Source organism: Camellia sinensis, chromosome 15 (assembly GCF_055761805.1).
Source record: "Camellia sinensis isolate YWXY chromosome 15, ASM5576180v1, whole genome shotgun sequence".
NCBI lineage: Eukaryota > Viridiplantae > Streptophyta > Magnoliopsida > Ericales > Theaceae > Camellia > Camellia sinensis.
Window position 1 is genome coordinate 49,864,151 of NC_138975.1, and position 25,216 is coordinate 49,889,366.

The following is a 25,216-nucleotide window of genomic DNA, read 5'->3' on the forward strand; positions in this document are numbered from 1 at the left end:
TATTTTTATTCAAAATGTACAATTTTTTTAGAAAAAAAAAATTGTTGATAAATCCATTTTTAGGAGAGTGTATGACATTTGGTCCAATTTGCCTAACATAGAGAGTATAATAATCTTCACATGTGTATTTCAAATAAATTAGACCAATAATATTATGATATATTGGTAAACACGTGAATTTTTTAACACGAGTATTGCATTTTTTAAAAATTATGATTTATTAAAAAGGATTAAAGAAATGACTTCTGAAATTAAAAGTTTAATTTTTTTGCTGTAAATTTGGCAATTTTGTTTCACTGTCATTAGTAATGTTATTGAAATAATTTATAAACTTATTATATTATTGTGACACGTATTATCAAAAATAATATGAATGAAGTATGTGTATATTTCATGTGCCAGATAGTCTTCTAGCATATATGAAAAAGAGGAGAAGAAAAATATATTGACTAAGAAAATATGCCTTGTTGAAAACATTAATGAAATTGCAAGGGATATATGGAAGGGATAAATGATCACTATTTATAAAAAAAATAATTACCATAGTCAAACTCAAAAAAATAAACATTTATTGACCAACAATAGCACATCAATCGTTTTTTTAACAAAATTACAGCTGTTTTATATTTTTGTTTGTTTTGTTTTGTTTTTCTTTTTATATTTTTGTATTTGTTTTTACAAATTGCAGTAGCAGGATTGTGCTGCAACAATTATACTCTTGTTAAATTCAACAACAATGGCCCCGTCAAGTAGAACTGTGCAAAAGTGATTATAAATTATAACTTAACAGATTATAACTTATAATTGTGAACATAAGCTGTTAACCAATTTGGTGCAATTGTGGGATTATAGATTTAAGTAGTAGAGTAATGTTTGGTTAATAAGCTGTAAAATAGCTTTTTACCGTATAATTGTCATTTCTGTCCTTATATGATATAAAAATGATTATTTTATCATTTTTTTTCATTTTTAATTTAAAAAAAATTATTTCATTAATAAAAGTTAATATAATTAGTATCAATTAATATAAAAATTGATACATTTGATAAAAATGTAATGAAAGTATTATTGTTACAATTTTTTTCCATTATAAATTAATTAGTATCAATTAGTTGCTTAATTAGTATCAATTAATACTAAAATTATTAATTAGTATCAATTAACAGCTTAATTAGTCTCAATTAATACTAAAATTATTAATTAGTATAAATTAATATTAATAATTAATTTTTATTAGTATCAATTAATATTAATAATCAACAATTGTTATTAATTAGCATCAATTAATAATTAATTCATTACAAAAGTATACAATATTAATTTATTAATAATTAATACAAATTAATATTGATTTTTTAATTAATATTGATTTTTTTCTTTTTCTTCAGAAATATACAATTTTTTATTTTTTAATTAATATAAAAATATACAATATGAATTTATTAATAATTAATACTAATTAATATTTATTTTTTAATTAATATTGATTTTTTTTCTTTTTCTTTAGAAATATACAATTTTTTATTTTTTAATTAATATAAAAATATACAATATGAATTTATTAATAATTAATACCAATTAATATTTATTTTTTAATTAATATTGATTTTTTCTTTTTTAATTAATATTAATATTTGGGTATTGATGAGGGGCATTTAAGTAATTTTGGCCTCCTGCACTAACTGCGTACTTAAGTCAAAAATTGAAGCACCCCTGAACAGTTTTTGAGATAAGCTGAGAAATAACTTGATTTAAGTTATAAGCTGGTTAACTTAGGGTTAGTTTGGCATGTTTAGAAAAAATCAAAAAGTTAAAAAGTCATTATCCTATTTAAGTGGCATCATCTTAAGTCACATCACATTTCTAACACATCACTTCAAACACAATCCAAACTCAACTCATATTTTATAAAAAGTTAAAAAGTTAAAAATTACACTTATTTAGATTATTTCAAACAACCTCTTAAAATGTACCAAACATAATATTTTAATTTAAATTAAGTTAAAAATTAAATTAAACTGCTTATAAACCCTACCAAGGAGGCCTAATATTCAAAACTGTGTCTTACACCGTGCAGCACAATGGGGTCCACAAAATAATAATAATAATCATTATGCTTGATTTCACTTTTCAAAAAATTTTATTTTCTTATTTTTGGTTTTTTTTTTTGTTTTTACTGATTTTTTTTAATATTTTAAGTAATTTTTTTAATTTTTAGGCATACCTAACTTAGATGTATCTAAAAAGTAAAAAATTTATTAAGAAAACCTTTTAAAAATTCACTAAATGCCCAAAATACAAAAAAATACGATAATTTAATATATTTTTTGTATTTTTATACATTTATTAATTTTTTAAAATATTTTTTCACAAATTTTTTATTTTTTAGATACATCTAAATAAGGTGCATCTAAAAAGTAAAAAAAAATATTTAAAATTTTAAAAATATTCACTAAAAACAAAAAAAATTAAAAAATTAAAAAATTTAATTTTCAAAAAACTTAATTCAAAAAATTTAAACCAAACAGACTGAATGCAGCTCAGTGCTGCATTGCAATGCAGTTCAGGTGGGGGTTCTTCGCCACGGATTCCCATAAAGAAAACATAATGAAATGCATGGAAAAAGTACTCTCTTCCACCTGCGTGTGTGAGGAAGGATAATTGGGTAATTTTGTTATTTATTACAATATTTTATTATATAATTTTTTTTAAAAAAATTAAAAAATTATCTTAAATATATATCCTTTTTTTCTTCTATTTTTTTTTAATCAAAAAATCAAAAAAATACACCTCTAAAACTGGGCTGGATGGTCAAACTCGGCGACAATATTACACGTCACCACCACCATACGATTTTTTTTTTTTTTTTTTTTTTTAACTCATCACCCCACGATTTTCCAAACAAATAAAAACCTCAAAAATTTATTCCCATGTATCATCAACAACCACCCAAAAAAAAAAAAAAAAAAAAAAAAAGAAAAAAAAGCCCACCGACAAGATAAGGCTTGGAAAGTTGGTAATAAATTATTTTAATTTTAACTTACTAAATCATTTTAATAGGTTAAAATTTTTATATTTAAGAAGATAATTAAATTTTTTATAGTTAGATATAATATTTATGAGAAAAAAATAAAATAATTATAAATTTGATGTGATATTTTCATTATTAACTATTCCAACTTATTTGATCTTTTTATAATTTTTAACTAAAATATCTCCAAACCAAACTTGCCAAACACTGCCTAAAAGGCCGAACAACAACGAGGAAGCCTTTCATCAATAATGCTGCAACAGGTTGAGGTGTAAACTTGCTTTACTCCGACATCGGTGAAATCAACGACATGTGTCTTCCTCGGAGTGCTGCGAAGCCCCTCCTTCGTCGGACAAGTATCACACTGTTTTTGTTTTGCGCATTTGTGATGTTGTTTGCATTCGTTGTTGGTCCTACTACTCGCTCTACTCTTAGCACCGTCTCTTCCACAACTACAGCAATACCATCTTCCCACTGTCTTCTCGCCGGAACCCATCACAACATCGCCGGAACCCATCAAGTAATTTAATAACTATAGTATTTTTATTTTATTTATTTATTTCCAAAACAATGGATCGTTTTGTCTATTTTTTCAAAAAGAAATGTAGTAAAATAAAAACATTATAATTATTAGATTGATTTAATTTTTTTTAAAGGATGATACATACTAAGTGTCTTACAAAATGAACTAACGTTTCAGATTATCGAATTAAGAGAGAGTGAACTGTATGCACCCCAATATACAATACGTATATATATGCAGAGAGAGAGTAGAGTTTCTTTGTTTATTGGTGTAAATTGCTTCAGTTCAAAATTGGAAACTATTTCAATGTAAAAATCCCAAGTCTTGGACCAAATTTATTTATTTATTTATTGTCATTTTGTTGGTATTTTATGTTATGGTCGAAAATTTATTGGCCTTCCAAGTAAAAGCTTCAAAAACTTATATAAATTATTTCATAAAAAGAAAAAATGATATTTGTCAATTGAATGAATTTTATGTATTATTTTATATACTTTTTCACATTTCATATGAATATATGCAACAAATATTGCACTACAAGATTCATAATATTATATATATATATATATATTGAAATTTATTGTATGAATTCACGTATGAGAGGAAAATTCGATAAGATTCACCCATGATAGATAACATCCCTCTCCAACATTGCACGACAAAATTTACCAATTAATTTTTATAAAATCATCAAAATATGTGATGATACAGTTTGTGATGGTAGAACGGGTCGGACTGATCCATACTCCTTAAGCCTATATCCGAATGACCAAGCCCATCTGAAGACCTGCACAAGAGTTCAACGGGGAACGGGAAGTCCCTCAGCGAATCCTCTGACGAGCAAGTTAGAGAGAGAAGTGAAGTGTAGAGATGGAATAGAGATAGAAAAGCTTAACTTTCTACATGTCTTCGACGTCCGCATATATCCTTTGGTAATCATTACATTGTCTTTTCCGACCTGTCACCTTAGCCGAAAGCCTATGCTGTAGTTTACCTTGTTCAGGATGAGGGCGTGTTGTCCCGACGGAGAGGGGTTATCCCAATAAATGCTGTAAGGGGGCCTCATTAATGGCGATGTGCGGTGGCAATAACTTTGCAGATCTTTATCTGCTGATGTGGCTTGCCCTTTTCTCGCCATGTGTCTTGATGTCATTGGTTATAATTGCTACATGGGGCTTCGACAGTGCTGGGCTTCAGCATTTGAGATATGTGTTGGGCCCTAAATGGTGGGCTCTAATCTTTATGGGCTTACCCATGTCAGTAGTCCCCCATTCCCGAGTGTAGCTTTAGTCCAACGAAGGAAATATTGAAGAGAATAAGGGCTGTGAAAGACCGGCAGGGTGAAGGCCGACCGAGTGGGGTGACCGACGGTGAGGAGGGCCGACCGCGAAGGGTGGCCGAGTGGAGGGACCGACCGTGCCGAAGGCCGACGGCGAAGGGTGGCCGAGTGGAGGGCCCGACCGTGCTGAAGGCCGACCTCGAAGGGTGACCGAGTGGAGGGACAAACCCTGCGGAAGGCCGACTGCGAAGGGTGGCCGAGTGGTGTGGCGCGGGGCTCGAGAGGCGGTGAGGCACGTGCTGAAGTGAAGTGGAATAGATAGGGAAGGAGAAAGAGGCAGTGGATCGTGGCCGTACACGTGGCAGAATCTTGTAGTGGGGGAGGTTAGGCATTGGGCGATAGGCGAAACGATAGGTCATTATAGGGTGTTGAAAAGACAGTTGTGGTGGAATTTTGAAAATTTTCAAACTGACAAGAATTAATTGTGACCCTTAGAATACAGGAAAGCCATGGGCCTTCGGTATTATCCACTTTACCTACATTTTTGTAAAAAATCAAAACATTCCAAGTGTAAACTCCTTCGTTGCTAGCGATACACCTCTACAACACTTTTTGAATTTTCTTGCACCCGCATTCGAAACCATTCGCAGACACACGACAGAAATGGCCCAGGAAGAAGCTAGAACTGCCAGGGTGGATCCACTAGGAGACGACGATGCGGTGGAGTTGGCGGAGCAATACAGGACGGAGAGGCAAGTGGAGGAAGAAAGAACTAAGGCAGCCTCTGAAAGGGCAGCATACCCCGACCTGTATGTCGCAGTAGTGGAGCAGTTCAAGGGGTCTGCTGATTTCCAGATGGCGATAGATGCCGCGGTCGTCAGCAACTTGGCGAGAGAGGAGGCTGGGGGGGCTGGCCCGTCGAGAGCGACCGCTGGGGGCAGGAGTGAAGCAGAAGTGATCCAGAGCTTCCAGCGGTCGGACTTTTACAAACACGAAATGGCTGAGTTCTGGGACAGCGGGTGGAAGATGTTCAAGCGTAAAGCGGAAGAGCTGTTCCCAGACTTAGACTTGAGCGGTGTCAAGATTGACGATGATGACGTGGCCCAGACCCCCCTAGACAAGGGCGTTGAAGAAGAAGACCTTGTGTCAAGTGAGGAGGAATGATGGAAGTGGACAAAATTTGTACTTAGAGTTTGTTTTTTTTTTGAATGACTGTAATGAACTTATGTACAAGTTTGTGAATAAATAAAATTTTGAGTCTTGTTTTCATGCTATTGCTTTTGTTTGTGCATCTGAAATGAATGAGAATGGTGACTTGTATAAGGCTTGTGTATAAATCATTGTGAAGTGCAAAATGTGAGAAAAACTCAATGTAAAGTGAAGTTTAAAATGTAAGGCAACCTGAAGAATGTTAAAAATGAAGTTCAGCTTGTAAGAATGTTAAAAATTGAAAGTTTCAAATCATGACCCAAAAGTGGAGTCAGTCTGGCTTGTAAGGGTCCCCAAGAGTGAAGTTTTTAAATGACGGTGTAAGGGTGTTGATAAATGAAATCTTAGTTTGGAATTTGACTAAGAAAAGAATGTTATAAAAACATAGACTTGGAATTTTGACTAAGTGTGGCCAGTATGCCATAACCGTGAAGTTTGCATGACTAGCCTTGACCGAGCTCTACATCCGTGCTCAGTTTGGGAGAAGCTATGATTAACTGACCCTTCAAGGAATTCAGTAGCTTCAAGTAACTCAGTCTGGCCGAGCTCTTCGGGCTCAGTTTGGCTGAGGCTTGTTATGCTCAGTCTGGCTGAGGCTTGTTATGCTCAGTCTGGCCGAGGCTTTGCATGCTCGGTCTGGCTAAGGCTTGTTGTGCTCAGTCTGGCTGAGGCTTTGCATGCTCGGTCTGGCCGAGGCTTTTATGCTCGGTCTGGCGGAGGCTTTTTGTTGCTCAGTCTGGCTGAGGCTTTGTATGCTCGGTCTGGCCGAGGCTTGTCGTGCTCAGTCTAGCTAAGGTTTTGCATGCTCGGTCTGGCCGAGGCTTTTATGCTCAGTCTGGCGGAGGCTTTTTGTTGCTTAGTCTGGCTGAGGCTTTGTATGCTCGGTCTGGCCGAGGCTTGTCGTGCTCAGTCTGGCTGAGGCTTTGCATGCTCGGTTTTTATGCTCGGTCTGGCTGAGGCTTGTCATGCTCAGTCTGGCTGAGGCTTGTCATGCCTAGTCTGGCTGAGGCTTGTCGTGCTCAGTCTGGTTGAGGCTTTTTGTTGCTCAGTCTGGCTGAGGCTGTAATCAAATCGTTATTGGAATACCACAGATAACTGAGATACAAGCTTGCTGTCATACAAAATGTAGCCCATTGGAACATAAATTTACACCATATAAGGAGAAAATGAGAACATTCAAGTGTGCAGATTGTCAAAAAGAACATACAGCAATTGGACAATACAAAAGTACAACTTTTATTGAAAATAGCGCTTCAAATGCTCAGCGTTCCAAGGATTGGGGAGGTCTCGACCTTCCATGTCCTGAAGTTGGTAAGTGCCCGGACGTGGTCTGGCTTTCACAACGTAAGGCCCCTCCCACTTGGCTGCCAGTTTGCCCTCAGTCAGATTTTTGGTGGCAAGGGTTACTTCTCGCAAAACAACCCCCACGGCGAATTCCCTCGGTCTGACCTTGCGGTTGTAGTATGTTCTCATTTTCTGTTGGTAGAAGACCCGTCTGACAGCGGTGGTTTCTCGGAGTTTTTCGATCAGATCTAGGTCTGCCCGACGCAGCTCTTCAGTTAGTTCTGGATCTGGATGTAGAACCCTTGGGGTGGACAGACCGATTTCCACTAGGATGATTGCCTCAGCGCCATATGTTAAGCAAAAGGGGGTCTCCCCAGTAGGAGTTCGGGCAGTAGTGCGGTAGGCCCAAAGTACTTTCGGTAATTTCTCAGCCCAGAGTCCCTTAGCAGCTTCCAGTTTAGTTTTGATGATCTTCAGAAGAGAACGGTTGGTGACCTCTACTTGGCCATTGGCTTGGGGATGGCCTGGAGAGGAGAAGCACGGCTGGATTTGGAGCTCTGCGCAAAATTTCTTGAACTTGGCATTGTCAAATTGTTTACCGTTGTCGAAGACGATGGCTTGAGGAATGCCAAATCTGCAGACGATCAACTGCCAGATGAATCTGGTTATGTTCCGCTCGGTAATTGTGGCAAGGGGTTCTGCTTCCACCCATTTAGTGAAGTAATCGATGGCGACAATGGCGAATTTGGTTTGGCCTCGGCCAGTGGGCAATGGGCCGACCAGGTCGATTTTCTATTTGGCGAATGGGTAGAGACTGCAGAGTGTGATCAATTTTGTAAGAGGAGCATGGAGGATGTTGGCAAAGCGTTGACACTTATCACATTTGAGCACGAAGTCTGTCGCATCTTGATTGAGAGTGGGCCATAAATAACCAGTGCGAAGTATTTTTTGGGCTAAGGACCTGCCACCCGAATGATTGCCACATACGCCCTCCTGGATTTCTCTCATCACGTAAGTCGCTTGAGCAGGGTTGAGGCATCTAAGGTATGGGCGTGAGAAGCCCCTCTTGTACAAAATATCATCGACAAGAATGTAATTGGACGACCGGACCTTGACTTTGGCAGCCTGCTGTTTGTCATCTGATAGTTCTCCCATTGTCAGAAATAGAAAGATGTCAGACGCCCAAGGGATAGGTTCATTTTAGAGGAAGTGGACCGCTTGCTGGTCGGGAGATATGGTAAGGTTGGTTAGGTATTCGAGGCGAACACGGTGGTTGAGATCTGATTGGTCTGCAGAGGCTCATTGAGCCATCTCATCTGCCTTGGAGTTTTCCGCCCGAGGGATATGCTGGATGTGGAAAGTATTGAAGAGACGAGTAAGGGGGATTGCAAGATCCCTATAAGCCCGCATTGTGTCGTCCCTGGCCTCAAATTCCCCCGTAATTTGTCCGACAATAAGCTGGGAGTCACTGAACACTCGGATATGGCTGACACCAATGTCTCTAGCTAGACGGAGACCTGCTATCAATGCCTCATATTCGGCATCATTATTGCTTGCATCGAACAGGAAACGGAGAGCACATTTGAAATAACCACCGTCAGGGGCGGTGATGATGAGACTAGCCCCACTGCCTTCTTTGCGGGATGATCCGTTGACGTTGAGGGTCCAAGAGTGGGGGTCTTCTGGCTCGGTAGGGGTCGGTGGGGGTGGAAGAGTTGTGGTTGGGGTGAGGTTAATGAATTCCAGGATGAAGTCGGCAATAGCTTGTCCTTTAATTGCTGTCCAAGGCCGGTAGGAGATATCAAACTGACTGAGTTCGACGAACCATTGCATAAGCCTGCCGGAAAGCTCTGGTTGCTGCATTCTTCTTCAACGGTTGGTTAGTGAGGACCACTATGGAATGGGCTTGGAAGTAAGAGCGGAGTCGTCTGGAGGCGGTGACCAAGGCCAAGGACATTTTTTCTAACAATGGGTAGTTCTGTTCCGCTCCCCGAAGAGCCCGACTGATGTAGTAGACCAGTCGCTGGACAGATCTGTCTTTCCTGACGAGTGCTGCACTGACTGCAGTGTGTGATACAGCTAGATAGAGGAAAAGGGGTTCGCTCGTGATGGCTTAAGAAAGTAGGAGGGGTTAGCCATGTACTGTTTCAATTGTTGAAAGGCCTCTTCAGATTCTGCCGTCCACTCAAAAGTTTGCCAGAGGACTTTGAAGAAGGAGAGGCACTTGTCCGTTGCTCGGGAAATGAAACAGTTGAGGGCGGCCACTCGGCCAGCAAGCCTCTGAACCTCCTTGACTGTTCTGGGTGACTGCATTTCGATTAGGGCCTTGATCTTTTCGGGGTTAGCCTCAATTCCCCGCTGACTGACCATGAACCTCAAAAACTTCCTAGATTCTACGTCGAAGGCACATTTTTCTGGATTGAGCTTCATTTGGTACTTGCGTAGGGTGGCGAAGGTTTCTCGCAGGTCAGCCAGATGATTGGTGGAGAGTTTTCTCTTGATCAGCATATCATCGACATATACTTCCATGTTCCGGCCTATCTGATGTTGGAAGACGGCATTGACCAACCGTTGGTAAGTGGCCCTGGCATTCTTTAACCCAAATGGCATCACACGGTAATGGTAGGTACCGGCGTCGGTAATGAAGGAAGTGTGCTCCCAGTTAGATGGATGCATCAAGATTTGGTTGTATCCAGAGAAGGCATCCATAAAACTGAGCATTTGATGACCGGTCGTGGCGTCGACTAGTAGATCTATGCGAGGGAGAGGGTAGCTGTCCTTGGGGCAAGCTCGGTTAAGGTCGGAGTAGTTGACACAGAGTCGCCATTTACCATTATTTTTACGAACTAGAACCACATTCGACAGCCATCTGGGGTAGTCCACATTAGTGATAAACTGTGCCTCAAGGAGTTTGTCTACTTCAGAAGCAATAAGATTATTGCGTTCCGGGTGAAAAATGCGCTGCTTCTGGCGAATAGGTCAGAAATGGGGCTCAACACTGAGACGGTGACTGATGAAGGAGGGATCAATACCCGGCATATCGGAGTGAGTCCAGGCAAACACGTCGTTGTGCTCAATCAGGAGGGTGGTGAGGTCGGTATTGGCCTGAGGGGACAGTTTGCTGCCAATCTTGGCAGTTTTTACCGGGTTGGTAGGGTTGATAGAGACCTCGATAAGCTCTTCCACTGGTTCCCCCCTGACCAGCTCATCCTCGTCCCTGACGTCAAGTCCTTCAATGATCATGGTTTCCTTAAGCTTAACTTCTTTAAGTGAGGCAACATAGTATTCTTTGGCTACAGTCTGCTCTCCCCTGACTGTGCAAACCCCCAGTGCGGTGGGGAACTTGACGGCAAGATGGAAGGTGGAGGTGATGGCTTGGAAGGTGTTTAGGGCAGTGCGGCCAAGGATGATGTTGTAAGCAGAAGGGCAGTCGACAACGAGGAAGGTGAGCAGCTTTGTGGTCTGCATAGGGTACTCGCCAATTGTGATAGGAAGATCGATGGAGCCGATAGAGGTCACCCGGTCGCCAGTGAAACCGACCAAAGGGGTTTAGAGGGGAGACAGACTTTCTTCCTCAATCTTGAGCTAGCGGAAGCAATTGAGGAAGATGATGTCTGAAGAACTGCCGTTGTCGACGAGAACCCGTCTGACCTTGTAATTGGAGAGGAGGGAGGAAATAACGAGAGGGTCATCATGAGGATAACGGATGCCTGTGCAGTCGGCGTCCGTAAAGGTGATAGGCTCGGTCCACTGCCTGGGGTGTTTGGAGGGTCGATCCAATGTGGCAACTTCTTTGTCTGAGCCTTGCTTTATTTTCCTGAGTTCTGCCCGTTGAGCCGAGCGAGATAGTCCTCCGCATGCAAGCCCGCCGAAAATAACTCTGATTTCTCCAACAGGTGGGGCTGGGTTACCTTGTGCCTGAGGTTGCTGTGGAGGGCGATCATGGCCTTGGTTAGGTTGGGCTGGCTGCCGGGAAGGGGTGCGTCGGCGGTTGTTTCTGATGGGTTCAGTCCTTTGCCTCTGCTGAGGAAGGGTATCCGTGAACCGGCTAAGACGTCCCTAACGTATTAAGGTCTCGACCTGATCTTTGAGGTTAACACAGTCATCGGTATTATGGCCGTGGTCTTGGTGAAAACGGCAATATTTGGACTGGTCTTTCCAATTGGAGGGGGTTCGTGATGGTTGGGGCCATTTGAGGGAGTAATCCTGCTGGATCTGATTGAGGACTTGTTCCATGGGGGAATTAAGGAGTGTGCCCCGCTCGAACCGACCGGGTGGTCGGGCTGGTGCCGACCGGTCGGCTCGGGGGGGTCGGTCAGTATAATGCAGAGTTTGGTTATTGTACAGGGTGTTTCTGGCTTCTGAGTCTTTTTATTTTTCTCGGGAGGTCGGGTTTTTTGTTGTAGGGTCTTGGCGAGCGGCTAGGAAATCTTTTGCGTTCATATATTTTTGGGCTTTGGAGAGTAGGGCTGCCATGGAAGTCAGGGGGTTTTTTGAGAGGGAGAAAAGGAAATTAGATGACCGTAGGCCGGCCATGAAAGCCGTAAGGATGACCTTGTCATCGTTTTCCGCTACCTGCAAGGCTTCGGTGTTGAAGCGGGTAACGAAACTACGCAGCGACTCCCCTTCGGTCTAACGGATATTGAGGAGCTGGGTTGCTGGACGTCGCTGGTGCTGGGCTCCTATGAAATGGCTGAGGAAGGAGTCACTGAGGTGTTGGAAAGTGGAGACGGAGTCTGCTGGGAGTTGACTAAACCAAAGTCGAGCCGACCCATTGAGTGTTACGGGGAAAGCCCGACACATGATTTCGTCGGGGAATGCATGGAGGATCATGAGGGTTCTGTAGGTCTCCAAGTGATCGACTGGGTCTGTTGTACCGTCGAAAGAGTCGATGGTGGGCATTTTGAACTTAGGAAGGAGAGGTTTGTCTCTGATGGAGGCAACAAATGGGGAGTTGGCTGTGGTAGATGGTTTATGTTGGATGTTCTGTATGACCCTTTGGAGTTGGAGCTTCATGGCTCGGAGTTCGGCGTCCTAGAGAGGGATGTTGTCACCACCGGAGGACAGCGGGGGCTGGACGCTGCTGGCCTCTCCTTCAGAGATTGGTGCCGGGATCGATGGTTGTGGGCCTCGGGGTAGTAGGTTTATACTTGGGGGAGGGGGTTGCAAGCCTTCCCAGTTGGGTGGATTAGGCTACGAGATAGTATGGCTCGGGGCTCATTCTTGGTTGGGAGGAATATCTGGAGGTGGTGGAGGGGGCACAGGAAGGTTTCTTTGGAGTAGAGCTTTAATCAGGGCTTGGTTTTGCTCGGCCATGCGGTTAATGCTGTTGGTAAGCTCGATGAAATATTGTGGTGGGTTGTTTGGATTGGGGGGGTCAGTCTGATGGTCAGCAGCATTATGGTGAGAAGCCATGAATCTTGTCGTGACCATACACTTTGATGGGTAGTAGGAAATGGTTATTAGGACAGGGTCTCCGGCGACAATGAGCACAACTGGCGCGCGGAGCAAAGCTTTCCCACAGACGGCGCCAACTGATGATACAGTTTGTGATGGTAGAACGGGTCGGACTGATCCACGCTCCTTAAGCCTATGTCCGAATGACCAAGCCCATCTGAAGACCTGCACAAGAGTTCAATGGGGAACGGGGAGTCCCCCAGCGAACCCTCCAACGAGCAAGTTAGAGAGAGAAATGGAGTGTAGAGATGGAATAGAGATAGAAAAGCTTAACCTTCTACATGTCTTCGACGTCTGCTTTTATCATTTGGTAATCATTACATTGTCTCTTCCGACTTGTCACCTTGGCCGAAAGTCTATGCTGTAGCTTACCTTGTTCAGGGTGAGGGCTTGTTGTCCCGACGGAGAGGGGTTATCTCAATAAATGCTATAAGGGGGCCTCATTAATGGCGATGTGCAGTGACAATAACTTTGCAGATTTTTGTCTGCTGATGTGGCTTGCCCTTTTCTCGCCATGTGTCTTGATGTCATTGGTTCTAATTGCTACATGGGGCTTCGGCAGTGCTGGGTTTCAGCATTTGAGATATGTGTTGGGCCCTAAATGGTGGGCTCTAATCTTTATGGGCTTACCCATGTCAATATATAAAATAAAAAAATTATTTGCTATATTTGGATCATAAATTTAGGTAGAAAGTTGAAAAGAAAAATAAAAAAAAATTAGAGAAATGTGAATGTAATATATATATATATATATATTTTTCATTTTTCTATTACTATCCAAATTTTGGACATAAAATTATCAGTAAGAAAATGGATCGGCTTCCTGCGGTGCATGATCTGGATAGGGTGCTGTCTCTGCCCGTGGAATCCACTATGAATCTTTTTTTAATAATTTAAATCTTCATTTTGTTAGCCCGTTCATTTAATAATAATAATAATAATAATAATAATAATAATAATTATTGTAACTTTTCCAATTTATCAATTAAAAATAGATTGAGTTACCACAAAAAAGCATCAGATACAATTTTCTCTCTATGTTCCGTCCTCTGAAATTTTTGAATGCTTGTTAAAAAAGATAACCCCCAATTACAATGTAGCCTAATTTTTGTAAAACAGGGGAGTGCATATAAAAAAATATGGGAAATGTTGTCTAAGAATGTTCGAGGTTCAATCCCATACCTTTTTTTCCAGGTAAAATCCATCAAAAATAAGGCTATTTAATTAATTTCATTTTGTCTTAAACGCTTCCTATTGATTTCTTGGAAATTCTTTGATCAGGACAGTGAGAAGTTTGAATCTAAGAACAACACAGAATGCTCACTTACAAATATGTTTAAATTACTTGATGCTGGCTTCTTCAATTATACCGAGGTAAATTAGACAGCTTGTTTGTAATATACTTCAACTCCAATGATTTTTGAGGATATATGTTAATTATGTCCATTTGCTCTTAGATGCTGGAGATTATAAAGGGTGTAAAAGAGTTCAATCAACCGATAATCAAATCCAATCGGAAATTAGTTGCCTCTACGAATGGAGGGTTACACAATCCATCTTGTTTGGTTTTTAATCCGCATTGGGGCAATGATCAAGCACAAGATTTGCGCAAGAAGTTAAATATTCCTTCTCTCTTCGTTGTACAAAGGCCTAAAAGTGAAGAAGATATTGCTTTCATGACTGTAATCCATTTCTTGTACCACAAAATTTGAATTAAATTGTGTTTTTTTTTTGGTTAATTTTGGAATATGGGTTTGGGGTGGTCATTAGGTTCTTGAACTGGGTCAACTCATTAAGACAAAACAAATCACGTCCGAGGAGCTTACTGGGATTTTCTTGAAGAGATTAAGGAGGTAATACTGAGTAACTATCCTTTTTTTCAGTGTTAATTATACTTTTGCTTTTAGATAATGATGATGTCTTAGTGGATATGTACAGATACAATCCTGTTCTTGAAGCTGTGGTCACTTATACTGAAGAACTAGCATATAAACAGGCAAAAGAGGCCGATGAACTACTTGCGAAAGGCGTATACTTGGGTACCTCTCTGTTCTGTTTACTGTCAATCTAATCATAAAGTAATGTAAATTTTCATAGCACAATTGAAGATCTGATTACTGAACATAATATATTCAGTAGAATATGGCAAAGTAGTTCTGGTGGGGTGTGTTCGGGTCATGGAAATAACCTCTTCAGAAATGGGCTAAGGATGGGTACATCTTGTTATCCCCGAATTCCTGCTTTAGCAGAAATCTCGTGCACTGGGTAGCTTCTTTTTAATTTTTTTTTCTAACCATTGAATCATCATCCACTATTCAAAAATGGGATAAGACTGCGTATATCTTGTTCTCTCCAGATCGCTACTTTATAGGATTCTCGTGCACTAGTTCAAATTTAAAAATAAATAAAGTAAAATAAAATAAACAACGATTGAATCATTATTTCCAGTGGACTGCAACTGCAATTTTAAATTTTATGAACTTGTATTGAGATTTTTGGCCAAATTGCATTATAGGTCCTCTCCATGGAATCCCATATGGGTTAAAAGATATAATTGCAGTACCCCATTACAAGACAACATGGGGTTCAAGAAGTTTCAAAAATCAAGTTCTAAACATTGAAGCTTGGGTTTACAAGAGGTACACAATTAATCATTCAAAGCCACTTTACAATGCAGTATCTTAATTAGTTCATCATATAAAGTCATTTACTTTGTTAATGACACTCGATACAGGCTGAAGTCTGCAGGGGCAGTTCTCGTGGCAAAACTTGTCACGGGATCATTGGCATTTGATGATATCTGGTTTGGGGGCAGAACAAGGAACCCGTGGAATATTGAGGAATATTCCACGGGTTCATCTGCTGGGCCTGCTGCCTGCACCTCAGCAGGTATGGTTCCGTTCGCAATTGGTTCTGAAACAGCTGGCTCCATCACCTACCCTGCTGCTCGTTGTGGTGTGACTGCGCTGCGCCCAACTTTTGGTTCTGTTGGAAGAACCGGTGTCATGAGCATATCTGAGAGCTTGGTATGAATCAAAATATTTATTTTGTGCGACACATTTTGTGTCATTTTTTTTCTTCTGTTAAATTGTAGGTGGTAATTTTTGACAGGATAAGCTCGGGCCTTTCTGTAGAAGTGCTGTGGATTGCACAGTTGTTCTTGATGCCATTCGAGGGAAGGATCCGGATGATCTGTCATCGAGAAATATTTCCCTTGATGATCCGTTTTCGGTTGACATTGCAAAGTTAACGGTTGGGTATCTTGATGATGCTGAGATGGAGGTAAGTTCACTTTAAAATGCTTCCGTTTTCTGTTTTAGTAGTAATGCTTTTTGATAGCTGAAAGTGAAAACTTTGAAACAAAATGCATGAAATTGATAAAGTTATCAAATGACATTGAGAAACTACCCACGTTCTGGATGATCCATTTCCGGTGACATCACAAAGCAAATTGTTTGATAATTTTTGTGTTGTCATGGCAGGTTGTCCATGTTCTTCGGTCCAAGGGTGTTAATATGGTTCCTTTCAAACTGAATTACAGTGTTGACTCAGTTCAAGGTATAATGAATTTCACAATGGATGTAGATATGTTGTCCCACTTCGATGAGTGGCAGCGATCTAGGCAGGATGACAACTATGAAGCTCAAGATCAATGGCCTGTTGAACTTCGTCGTGCTCACATGGTACCTGCAGTGGACTATCTTCAGGTAATTTCATTTTGAACCTCTGATTGATCGTTACCAGTTAAATGGGAACAATTACTGCTTAAAAAAGACTAGAATTATGAATTTTAGATTCATTAATTAGACTAGAGAATTAGCATAAAAGATTACCCTTCAAAGAATTGGTTAGAGAAATATTTCATGCTTTATTCTGTTTCCCTAATCTCTGAATTTCTGGTGCTTTTTTCATATTTTAAGCAGTTCTAGTAGTTTGAGTAGAATTTTGGAACTGTTATGGGCTATAAAGTCAGTAGGGGGGGTGGTGGATACTTGTTTTGATTATTTCATAACAAATTAGCACGTTGAGTATTCCTATATGGATTCTCCCAACTCCTTGTGAGCTTGAGGCTGTATTTGGAATTTTGATATGACCACAGATTTGTAGAGAGCAGAAAGGGATTGGATTGTCTTCGACTGTCTAGTTTGTCCTAGTATGGGCCTATTTTGGACCCATTTTAACAATCCAAATGGTTCATTTTATAAAACTCATAGAGCAAATTATCCATACCAAAATTGATTGCCACTTGATGGGACGACGTTTATCTAAAAAATAATTACAAACAGTATGATTTTGAAAGCAACAATGATTCATCTCACTAAAAATATCACCACTAATAGCACTAATGCATTAAAAAAGTAAAAAAAAAAAAAAAAATACAACTCCAAGACCAAAACATCACATCATTAATGGCGGGACCCACTGCCACCTAATTAGTGAGAGCACTAATTAGTGCTCCCAAGCATTTTTCTTTTGAAAGTAGTCCAACCTAAATCTCTTTGGGCCCAACTCTGGAAAGTAAAATCCAGATTAGACAAACAAAAATCTATGAAGATGCCTCTAGTTACAAAAGGAAAATGATATTATTGCCTAACTTTTACATAATTATTAATCAGAATGATGTGACAATAATATTTTTAAAAATATATGTACCAACTTGATAAACTTCTATTTTAGCAAAAGTCTAGGAAACCAGATAAGTTTCCATAAAGTTACAATGAATTTTTGATGTACAGTGTGTACAACTTTGTATTGTGGAGTCAAATCTTGAGTGAATCTTGATGATTTATTTCAAATTTTAGATAGTTTTCTGAGCTTTTTTGGATTTGTAGTGGTTCTATTTGTTTTAAAGTGATAAAATCAAATCTTGTCAGGTTTTTTACAATTAAAAAAATGTCACTATCATGTCATTCTAATCGATGATTGTGTAAAAAAATAAAAATAAAAATAAAATTCTGAAAGAATAGCACTTTCCGTAACAGATTGCATTTCCTGTTTACTATTATTTTGTACTATCATCACTTCATTGTTAATATCTGAATGATGATCCGAACAGGCACAGAGAGCGCGAGGGAAATTGATAAGGGAAGTGAAAGAGAGCTTCACAGTTGATGCATTTGTTGGAAATGCAACAGACTGGGAAAAAGTTTGCATGGGAAATCTAGTTGGGATGCCAGTAATAGTAGTTCCAACTGGTTTTAAAATGATATCAGACCCACCTCCTTCAAACCATACTCGCCGAAGAACTACCATCACTACTGGCATTTATTCCCCTCCAGAGCATGATCACATTGTAAGTTTCCTCTCCATTTAACCTACATTTTTTAGGATTTGGGGTTGTTGATGTGACAATGATCTGAACTGGTCATATTATAATGCTCATCGAGTAGAGTTTTTATGAAAAAAAATCAAGTTAATAAGACGTTTATAACTACATGATCAGGTCACATTTGTTTTCAAAAAATAGATAATCTATTATCAAAATCATGCTTGCTCTTTATTTATTTTTTAAAAATAAATGTGATCTTATTATGCGACTATAAATGTCTAATTAGCTTTATTTTTTTTATGGACGATCTATTCAACAAACCCCATCCGAGGTTACAACAGCATCCCAAGTCCACATTTTTATGTACCCTTTTTTCTTAAATGGATGCAATTATGTTGGAGTTAGAGAGAAAATTTAGCACTGATCGAACGCTCTAATGTTGGTTGAGAAACCAAAATTCACAAGGTCTAATTTTGTTTACACACTGGCAAGAAGTGTAAACAAAGCATGTATTTTGATTGGCTCAAAATTGTGGAACCCTAATTTAAGTTGAATCAATATGCTCCTTTAATATGGATTTGAACCAATAAGATGGTGTGTATACTCTATCAATGCGTAAACAAATTCATTTTCAAATAGATCACATAATACTTTTTTTGTTTTGCTGATTGTTGGATTTAATATAAATAGGGAGTTTACCACCAAAAAAAAAATTCTACAAAAATTTGTAGATTTTGGAATAAATAAAGACGTAGAGTGGTGGTGGTTCTATAAATACCACCCTATCTAATTTTTATTACAAATCACTGACTTTTAACTAATGTTCAAAAAATCAAAATATAGAGTGTATTTAAATATTTTTTTTCTCGATATTTGTATAATTCTTTTACAAAATAAATGCACTACACTTCATTAAAATGATCAAAAATTAAAATTTCAATCCATCTTGAGTAGTCACTTCAATTTGTCACCTTGTTTGATTTTCTTTGATTTTTTAAAAATTGAGATTTTGGTTTTTTATATTTTTTTAGTGGATTTTTAAATATTATACGTAATTTTTTTTATATGCTTTTCAGATGTACTTGATCTAGATACACTTCAAAAAAAAATATAGTATATTTTTGTATTCTTTTGTGTATATATTTTTTACGAATATCTTATTCTTTTAGGTGCATTTAAAAGTAAAAAGTATGTATAAAATATTTTAAATATTCATTAAAAATAAAAAAACTCATGAAAAACAAAAATTTAATTTTTAAAAAATCAATCAAAACCAAGCAAATATTTTTTTTTTTTTAACTGCCTAGATGCAAGATAAATACGTTTCTTACCACTAATGGTGGAAGTCTCTTTGATCTCGTTGTCCTCTCTCTCTCTCTCTCTCTCTCTCTCTCTCTCTCTCTCTCTCTCTCTCTCTCTCTCTCTCTCTCTCTCTCTCTCTCTCTCTCTCTCTCATGAACTTAGACAAATACTATGAATTTCATCTTCGTATGTGTTAAATCAAAGATAAAAAAAAACATGGAGTACTATATCTTTCTATATGTTGTTAGAATCTAGTTTTAACTAAGGCATATTTTGAGAAGTGGATTAGAAGTGACTTCTTAATTTTTAACATACTTTCCTTTCTCACAAAAAAAAACTAAAAAAAAAATCAATTTTTAACCATTTTTTCAAAACATCCCTAAATATCTCATAAGTTGTCTGATCGTATTCTGTTATTTTGTTAATTTTAAATTATTTTTTAAAAGGAAAAGGATCAAATCAATAAAAGTTTAAAAACAATTACCAATAAATGAAAATTTTTATAAATACTTAATAATTAAAATTATAATTTTTTTATAAGTTCATAATTATTTTTTAAAACGTACACTAATTTATAATTTTTCCTTTTTATAATGAGTAGGGTTTAGCTCTGGCGATGGCATATCAATCAGTGACCAATCATCATAAACAGCGGCCACCAATAGATGATCTAGAGCCAAATGACTCAATCCCCAATCCCCCAAGGGCCACCATCCCTCCCCGCCAATTGCCTGGTTGAATCCTTCATTTCTCATATCTAGATTTATTATTCGGATATTTATTAATAAATCATATGTCACAAACAAGTATTTTAATTAGTTCTAATTTTTTTTTATTAATATGTTAAGTCCTATTAGTGGAGAGTTTCTTTCTGTGTGATCTTATTTTTTTATTTTGATAGTATTTTGATGGACATCTATACCTTTTTATTAATGTGATTGGTATAATGTGATATTTCAATGTGACAGGTATTAATTTGACACTTTAACAATATAACACTTTAAAAAAAATTAAAAACTCCTTATTGTACTTTTCTTAAATGTGACAACGTGGTGGGTATGATGTGACACTCTAAAACTTTTACTCCAAAAAAAAATAAGAACTTTTTAGTGTACTTTTTCCTAATGTAACAACGTAACGAGTATGATGTGATAATTCAAAAAAAATAAAAATTCCTTAATATACTTTTTCCAAATGTGATAACGTAGCGAGTATGATGTGACATTCTAAAAAAAATTAAAAACTCTTTAGTGTACTTTTCTCAAACATGACATGTGACACTTTAACGTGACAGGTATGATGTAACACTCTAAAAAAAATTAAAAACTTCTTAGTTTACTTTTTTCAAACGTGACATGTGACACTTTAACGTAGCGGTTATGATGTGATATTCTAAAAAAATTAAAAACTTTTTAGCGTACTTTTTCCAAATGTAACACTCTAACGTGACAGGTATGATATGACACTAAAAAACTCTTTAGTGTAATTTTTTCAAATGTGACACTCCAATGTGGCGGACAAATGAGTCATTACAAATCCAAAATAACTAAATAAATCATAAGAAAAATATATGAGACTATATGGATTACAAGTCCAAAATATGAAATTTATTGGTCAATCTCCCTTTATTATTTTGTTTCTAGGAATCTCTTTGGTACATGCTATGAATCATACATACATTCTTATGTATTTTTGTAAAAATATTATATAATTTTTTGATAAAATTATAATAATTTGTTAAAAAATGAAGTAACTGATTTTTGGGGTTAGGTTATACATTTTTCATAATGTTGTCATAAAAATACGTAACATTATAAAAATAAAAATAAAAAAATTGCATAATTTCATTCTGAATGATAAATTATCATAATTTTATTAAAAGATTACATAACATTTGCTAGAACATACATAAAATATACGTAAAAATGTGTAACAAGATTCATGTGTACTCATGGAAATTTCTTTCTTTTACATCATTTACAAATTATACTTTTGTTTTTAGAGATGTAATTGATTCAATGTGGTTGGAAATCTTTATTATAAAAAGTGTATTTCTTAATGTCATAAATTTTACATAATATTATGGTCGGTTCAATAGTATTTATATAATATTTTTAAAACCGAAACACAAAAAATTATATAATAATGTGTTAATTATATCAAAATCTTCTTAATTATAATGTCCAAAAAATTATATAACAATCTTGAATTCTTGTCAACTTGGCAAGAATCACAGTCATGGATGAGCATTACCAACAGTCATACTTTGGCCAAATCCCTTTTTGGCACATATGCAGTTGACCACATCTACCCGCTTTAATAGTTACATCCACCAACATTCTTTTTCTTTCCATGTACGAGGCATTTACCAAGAGTCATCTTTTAGCCCATTGCCTTGTGGCAGTACTTAAGTACTTGCTTTGAAAAGTTGGGAGTTCAAGATCACCAAAAAAAAAAAAAAAAAAAAGGAAGAAAAAAGAAAAAAGAAAAAAGAAAGTTATCTTTTGGTGAAATTGTTGAAAAATTTGAACAAAAATTGACTTCAATGATTGTGTTGGTGTGTCCTTTTAGAGGATCACAACTCTTAGTAGATGGATGTAACCTTTTTAAAGAGTCGCGAAGGAATCTATAAATTCTATCACCCTCACTTCAGTCTCGGTATTGGATTTGACCATTTGATTATGCCATTTCCTTCCTCCCTATCTATATTTACCCTTCGTATTTTTTGAATAATGTTTTTCAACAAAGAAAATGCATGTACAACGATGTTTTCCAGGCTTCCAATAGTAGTTTTGCTTCTACAAGATGTTGATTGTTGTATCTTGGGAAATAAATGTCCATTGAATCCTAAGCATCAATGGGACAACAAATTCTGTCTTAGTGAAATAATATCCAACATTAATCTCGATCTTTTTTTGTATCTGCAATCTTGTTATGTAAGTTTGTGCTTAATTTTTTGGACTTATTTTTAGTTAAATAAATAAGGTCTTTATCTTTGTTTGGTTTTTACCAAAATATTTTGTGGATATTTAAGTTATATTTTATATATAATTTTGGTTTTTTTTTGAGAAATTTAGTCTAACATCCCTCTCCAACTTTTAGTAATGGGAGAGATCCACAATATTTCATTTTATAGTCCAAGGTCCCTGGATGAATAACTAGTTTACCTCCAACTTCATTGCCATTATCAGGAGTGTCCCAAGCTTCACCATCCTCGAGAAGCTTCTTCTTCAAACCTTGCTTTCTGATCTCCTTCTCTTCACAGACCTTCATGATTGGACTCTCGTCTGGGATGTCGAAGTCGTCGTTCATTTCGTCGACTACAGGAATATCAAAATGCTCATCCATTTCGATACGAATCTAGAGAGAGAAACTGCTCACGAATAGAGAGATACTGTGTTTAAAGACCTCATTTAAAAGGAATGGCTAATATTAGAACTTCCTCTCTTTAAATTCTAGGGAGAGAAAGATCTCCTGATTCAAGTTTTCATGGATTTTAAGAGCTCAGCAGCACCAATTGGTGTGTGGTTAAAATTGAAAAGTACCATTGCTAAAGATTCAACAGTGAGTAAAATCTGACTTTGTGTTCATGAGCTTGATTCGTGTATTTCCATGGTTGTTCTTGGGTTTTGCCCTGTCCGGGTGATACCTTCTGTTTTTGTTTCATTTTTAGGTTCCTATAGCTTCTCTGCAAACGAATGACAGTCCTCCCTTCATTAATCAAATGCAGCTGAATGAATCTTAAAGGACTTCTAATCTTTCTCCTGAGCAAGAAGTACCTACTTTGATAATATGAAACTATGGTGGTAATGATATTGCTGTAGAAGGGTCTTGGGACAACTAGACAACAAGGTAAGCTTAAGTCACTTTTACATTAATTTACACATCAGTACATTATAGAAAGAAAATTCATTGCATATGCCATATGGTCGAAGTCTGACATATATTATGTGGGTGATACCACTTTATATAGTGAAATTATGAAATAGCACTTATAATAGCATCTACTCATAGGAAAAAGCTGCAAAGATGTGGATACACTGAAAGGGGTTTCTTTCTACTGCAGGATTTGTTTGGTGTAGATATGTGAATACATTAGAATCAATTTTCTTTGGTTTAAAATTGTGAACAAATATAGAGAAATTTGTGCTAAAATTTCTTTGGTTTAGTTAAAATTTCTTTGGTTTGGTTAAAACACGTTTCTCTGGTTTAATATTATAGCGATCCTGATTCAGACCCGACCCATTTATTACTTTTGAATCCGGAAAACCATATTCGTGATGGTCGTTCCTTTCTCTTTTTGTTTGGTTTTGGGTTCAGGGATTGACACCATCATTGTTGGTGTCGACACTACCTCCTTTTCTTTGTCTTGTTCTGCTCCTAGGGTCGACACCAACTTTGGAGATATTGACACCATCTTACTGCTATGTTCTTGGAATAGCTACTGAAATTTAGGGTCGACACCAACCTTGGTGGTGTCGACACTTGTCTTTTGTTGTTTGCCTCAAGGGTCGACAACAATCTCGGAACGGTTGACCCTTGTCTACTGCAGAATCTGGGTTTAGCTACTAAAATTTAGTGTCGACAACTTGGGTCCAAGCGTCAACACCTTGTCTGCTGCCAACATTGTCTTTTTATCAATTCTTTCTGAAGAGTCGACACCACCGATACAAAGGTCGACCCCTGTGAGTTCTTTTCTAGATTTTAGTCGGTTTTGGGCCCTACTTCTTGAGGATTTTGACTTGTTCTTTTGGGTTAACATTGGGACTTTATTTCACTTTGACCTAGCACTATAAATAGGGCCCTCACGTAACATTTTCTTCACTTTTATCTTCTCTTTCCCCTCTCTAAACCATGAGTCACTCTTCTCTCTCTCTAAACTCACTTTTTCGCTCAAAGATTTCTAGATCTACTCACTTAGAAGCATCTCCTCACCTTGCTCCTTTGAGATTAAGTGTAGAGCTTGTCAAGGGCTTCATTTTGATCGGAGCAAATCGTTGTTTCGTCACCGTCAATTTTCGGACTTTTCTTCATTTTTCCTCTTTTAAGTTTGAGGTAGGGATTCTCTATAGTCTTTTATAATTTTTAACTTAGCTATTTGATTTTATAAAACAATCTTGTGATTTTGGAGGATTTTGAACAAGCCTAGGGTTTTGGTTTAAAATCAAAGGAGGGGTTTTCAAATGGATGCATTGAAAATGGTTGTGGGATTGGAAATGAGGTTGATTTGTGATAGAATTGTTGATTTGATACTTGGAATGGATTTTGGAAGAAAAATAGGTTTTGTCCTAAATGTCTCAAATATTTATTTTGTATAAATAAAGGGAATCGATGTTGGACATGTGAAATTAGGTGGATATTGTTATGGATGGTAGAGTTGGATATGTATTATCACTCACATCTTAAATTTTGAAAAGCTTATCTGTATTGGAGATTTTATAACTGTTTAGAAATATCTGTTTTGGGCTATCGGTAGAGGATATCTATGATTGTTGTAGAAATTGCATGAGGATTAGGTGAATTGAAACAAATTCCTCATCCATATGCATTGAACATTGTTGCTCATTTAATACATTACAAATGTATATGATTTTGAGAAAAATGGGTGAACGTAGGAAAGAGGTGTGTATCGCTAAATTATGTTGGCCTGTGTGTCCAGTGTAAAAGTCTCGAAAAATGGGCGTATACATTGGTATTGATTCTTGCGGACGAAATATCTGTAAAATGGCAATAGTAGCGCTTATATAGGCTATGTTTTCATGGGTGCTATTTGAAAGTTTCCCGTGGACGAAATATCCGTGAAAGGTTGTACTGGTTCGAGATTTCCCTATTGTTTTCTATTATAAAGGAAATAAATGATGA

General features: G+C 37.2%; 1 protein-coding gene across 5 annotated transcripts; it reads left to right on the forward strand.

The window, feature by feature from the left end:
- Positions 1–3,222: 3,222 nt before the first annotated feature.
- Positions 3,223–22,944, forward strand: LOC114267811 (uncharacterized). Of its 5 annotated transcripts, none has more exons than XM_082909994.1 (12): positions 3,223–3,551; positions 13,903–13,977; positions 14,065–14,157; positions 14,241–14,465; positions 14,554–14,636; positions 14,722–14,822; positions 15,299–15,422; positions 15,518–15,809; positions 15,895–16,065; positions 16,266–16,490; positions 17,840–18,076; positions 22,546–22,944. In XM_082909994.1, exons 1-12 carry the CDS (start codon positions 3,342–3,344, stop codon positions 22,600–22,602), a joined length of 1,893 nt encoding a protein of 630 aa, XP_082766120.1. In that variant the 5' UTR covers positions 3,223–3,341; the 3' UTR covers positions 22,603–22,944. The 5 variants fall into 5 exon arrangements, with proteins under 5 accessions (XP_082766120.1, XP_028064679.2, XP_028064681.2 ...); XM_028208878.2 differs by lacking the exon at positions 22,546–22,944 and adding an exon at positions 19,956–20,273 and having other exon boundaries at positions 3,224–3,551; XM_028208880.2 differs by lacking the exon at positions 22,546–22,944 and adding an exon at positions 19,956–20,273 and having other exon boundaries at positions 3,224–3,551; positions 14,070–14,157.
- Positions 22,945–25,216: the final 2,272 nt, after the last annotated feature.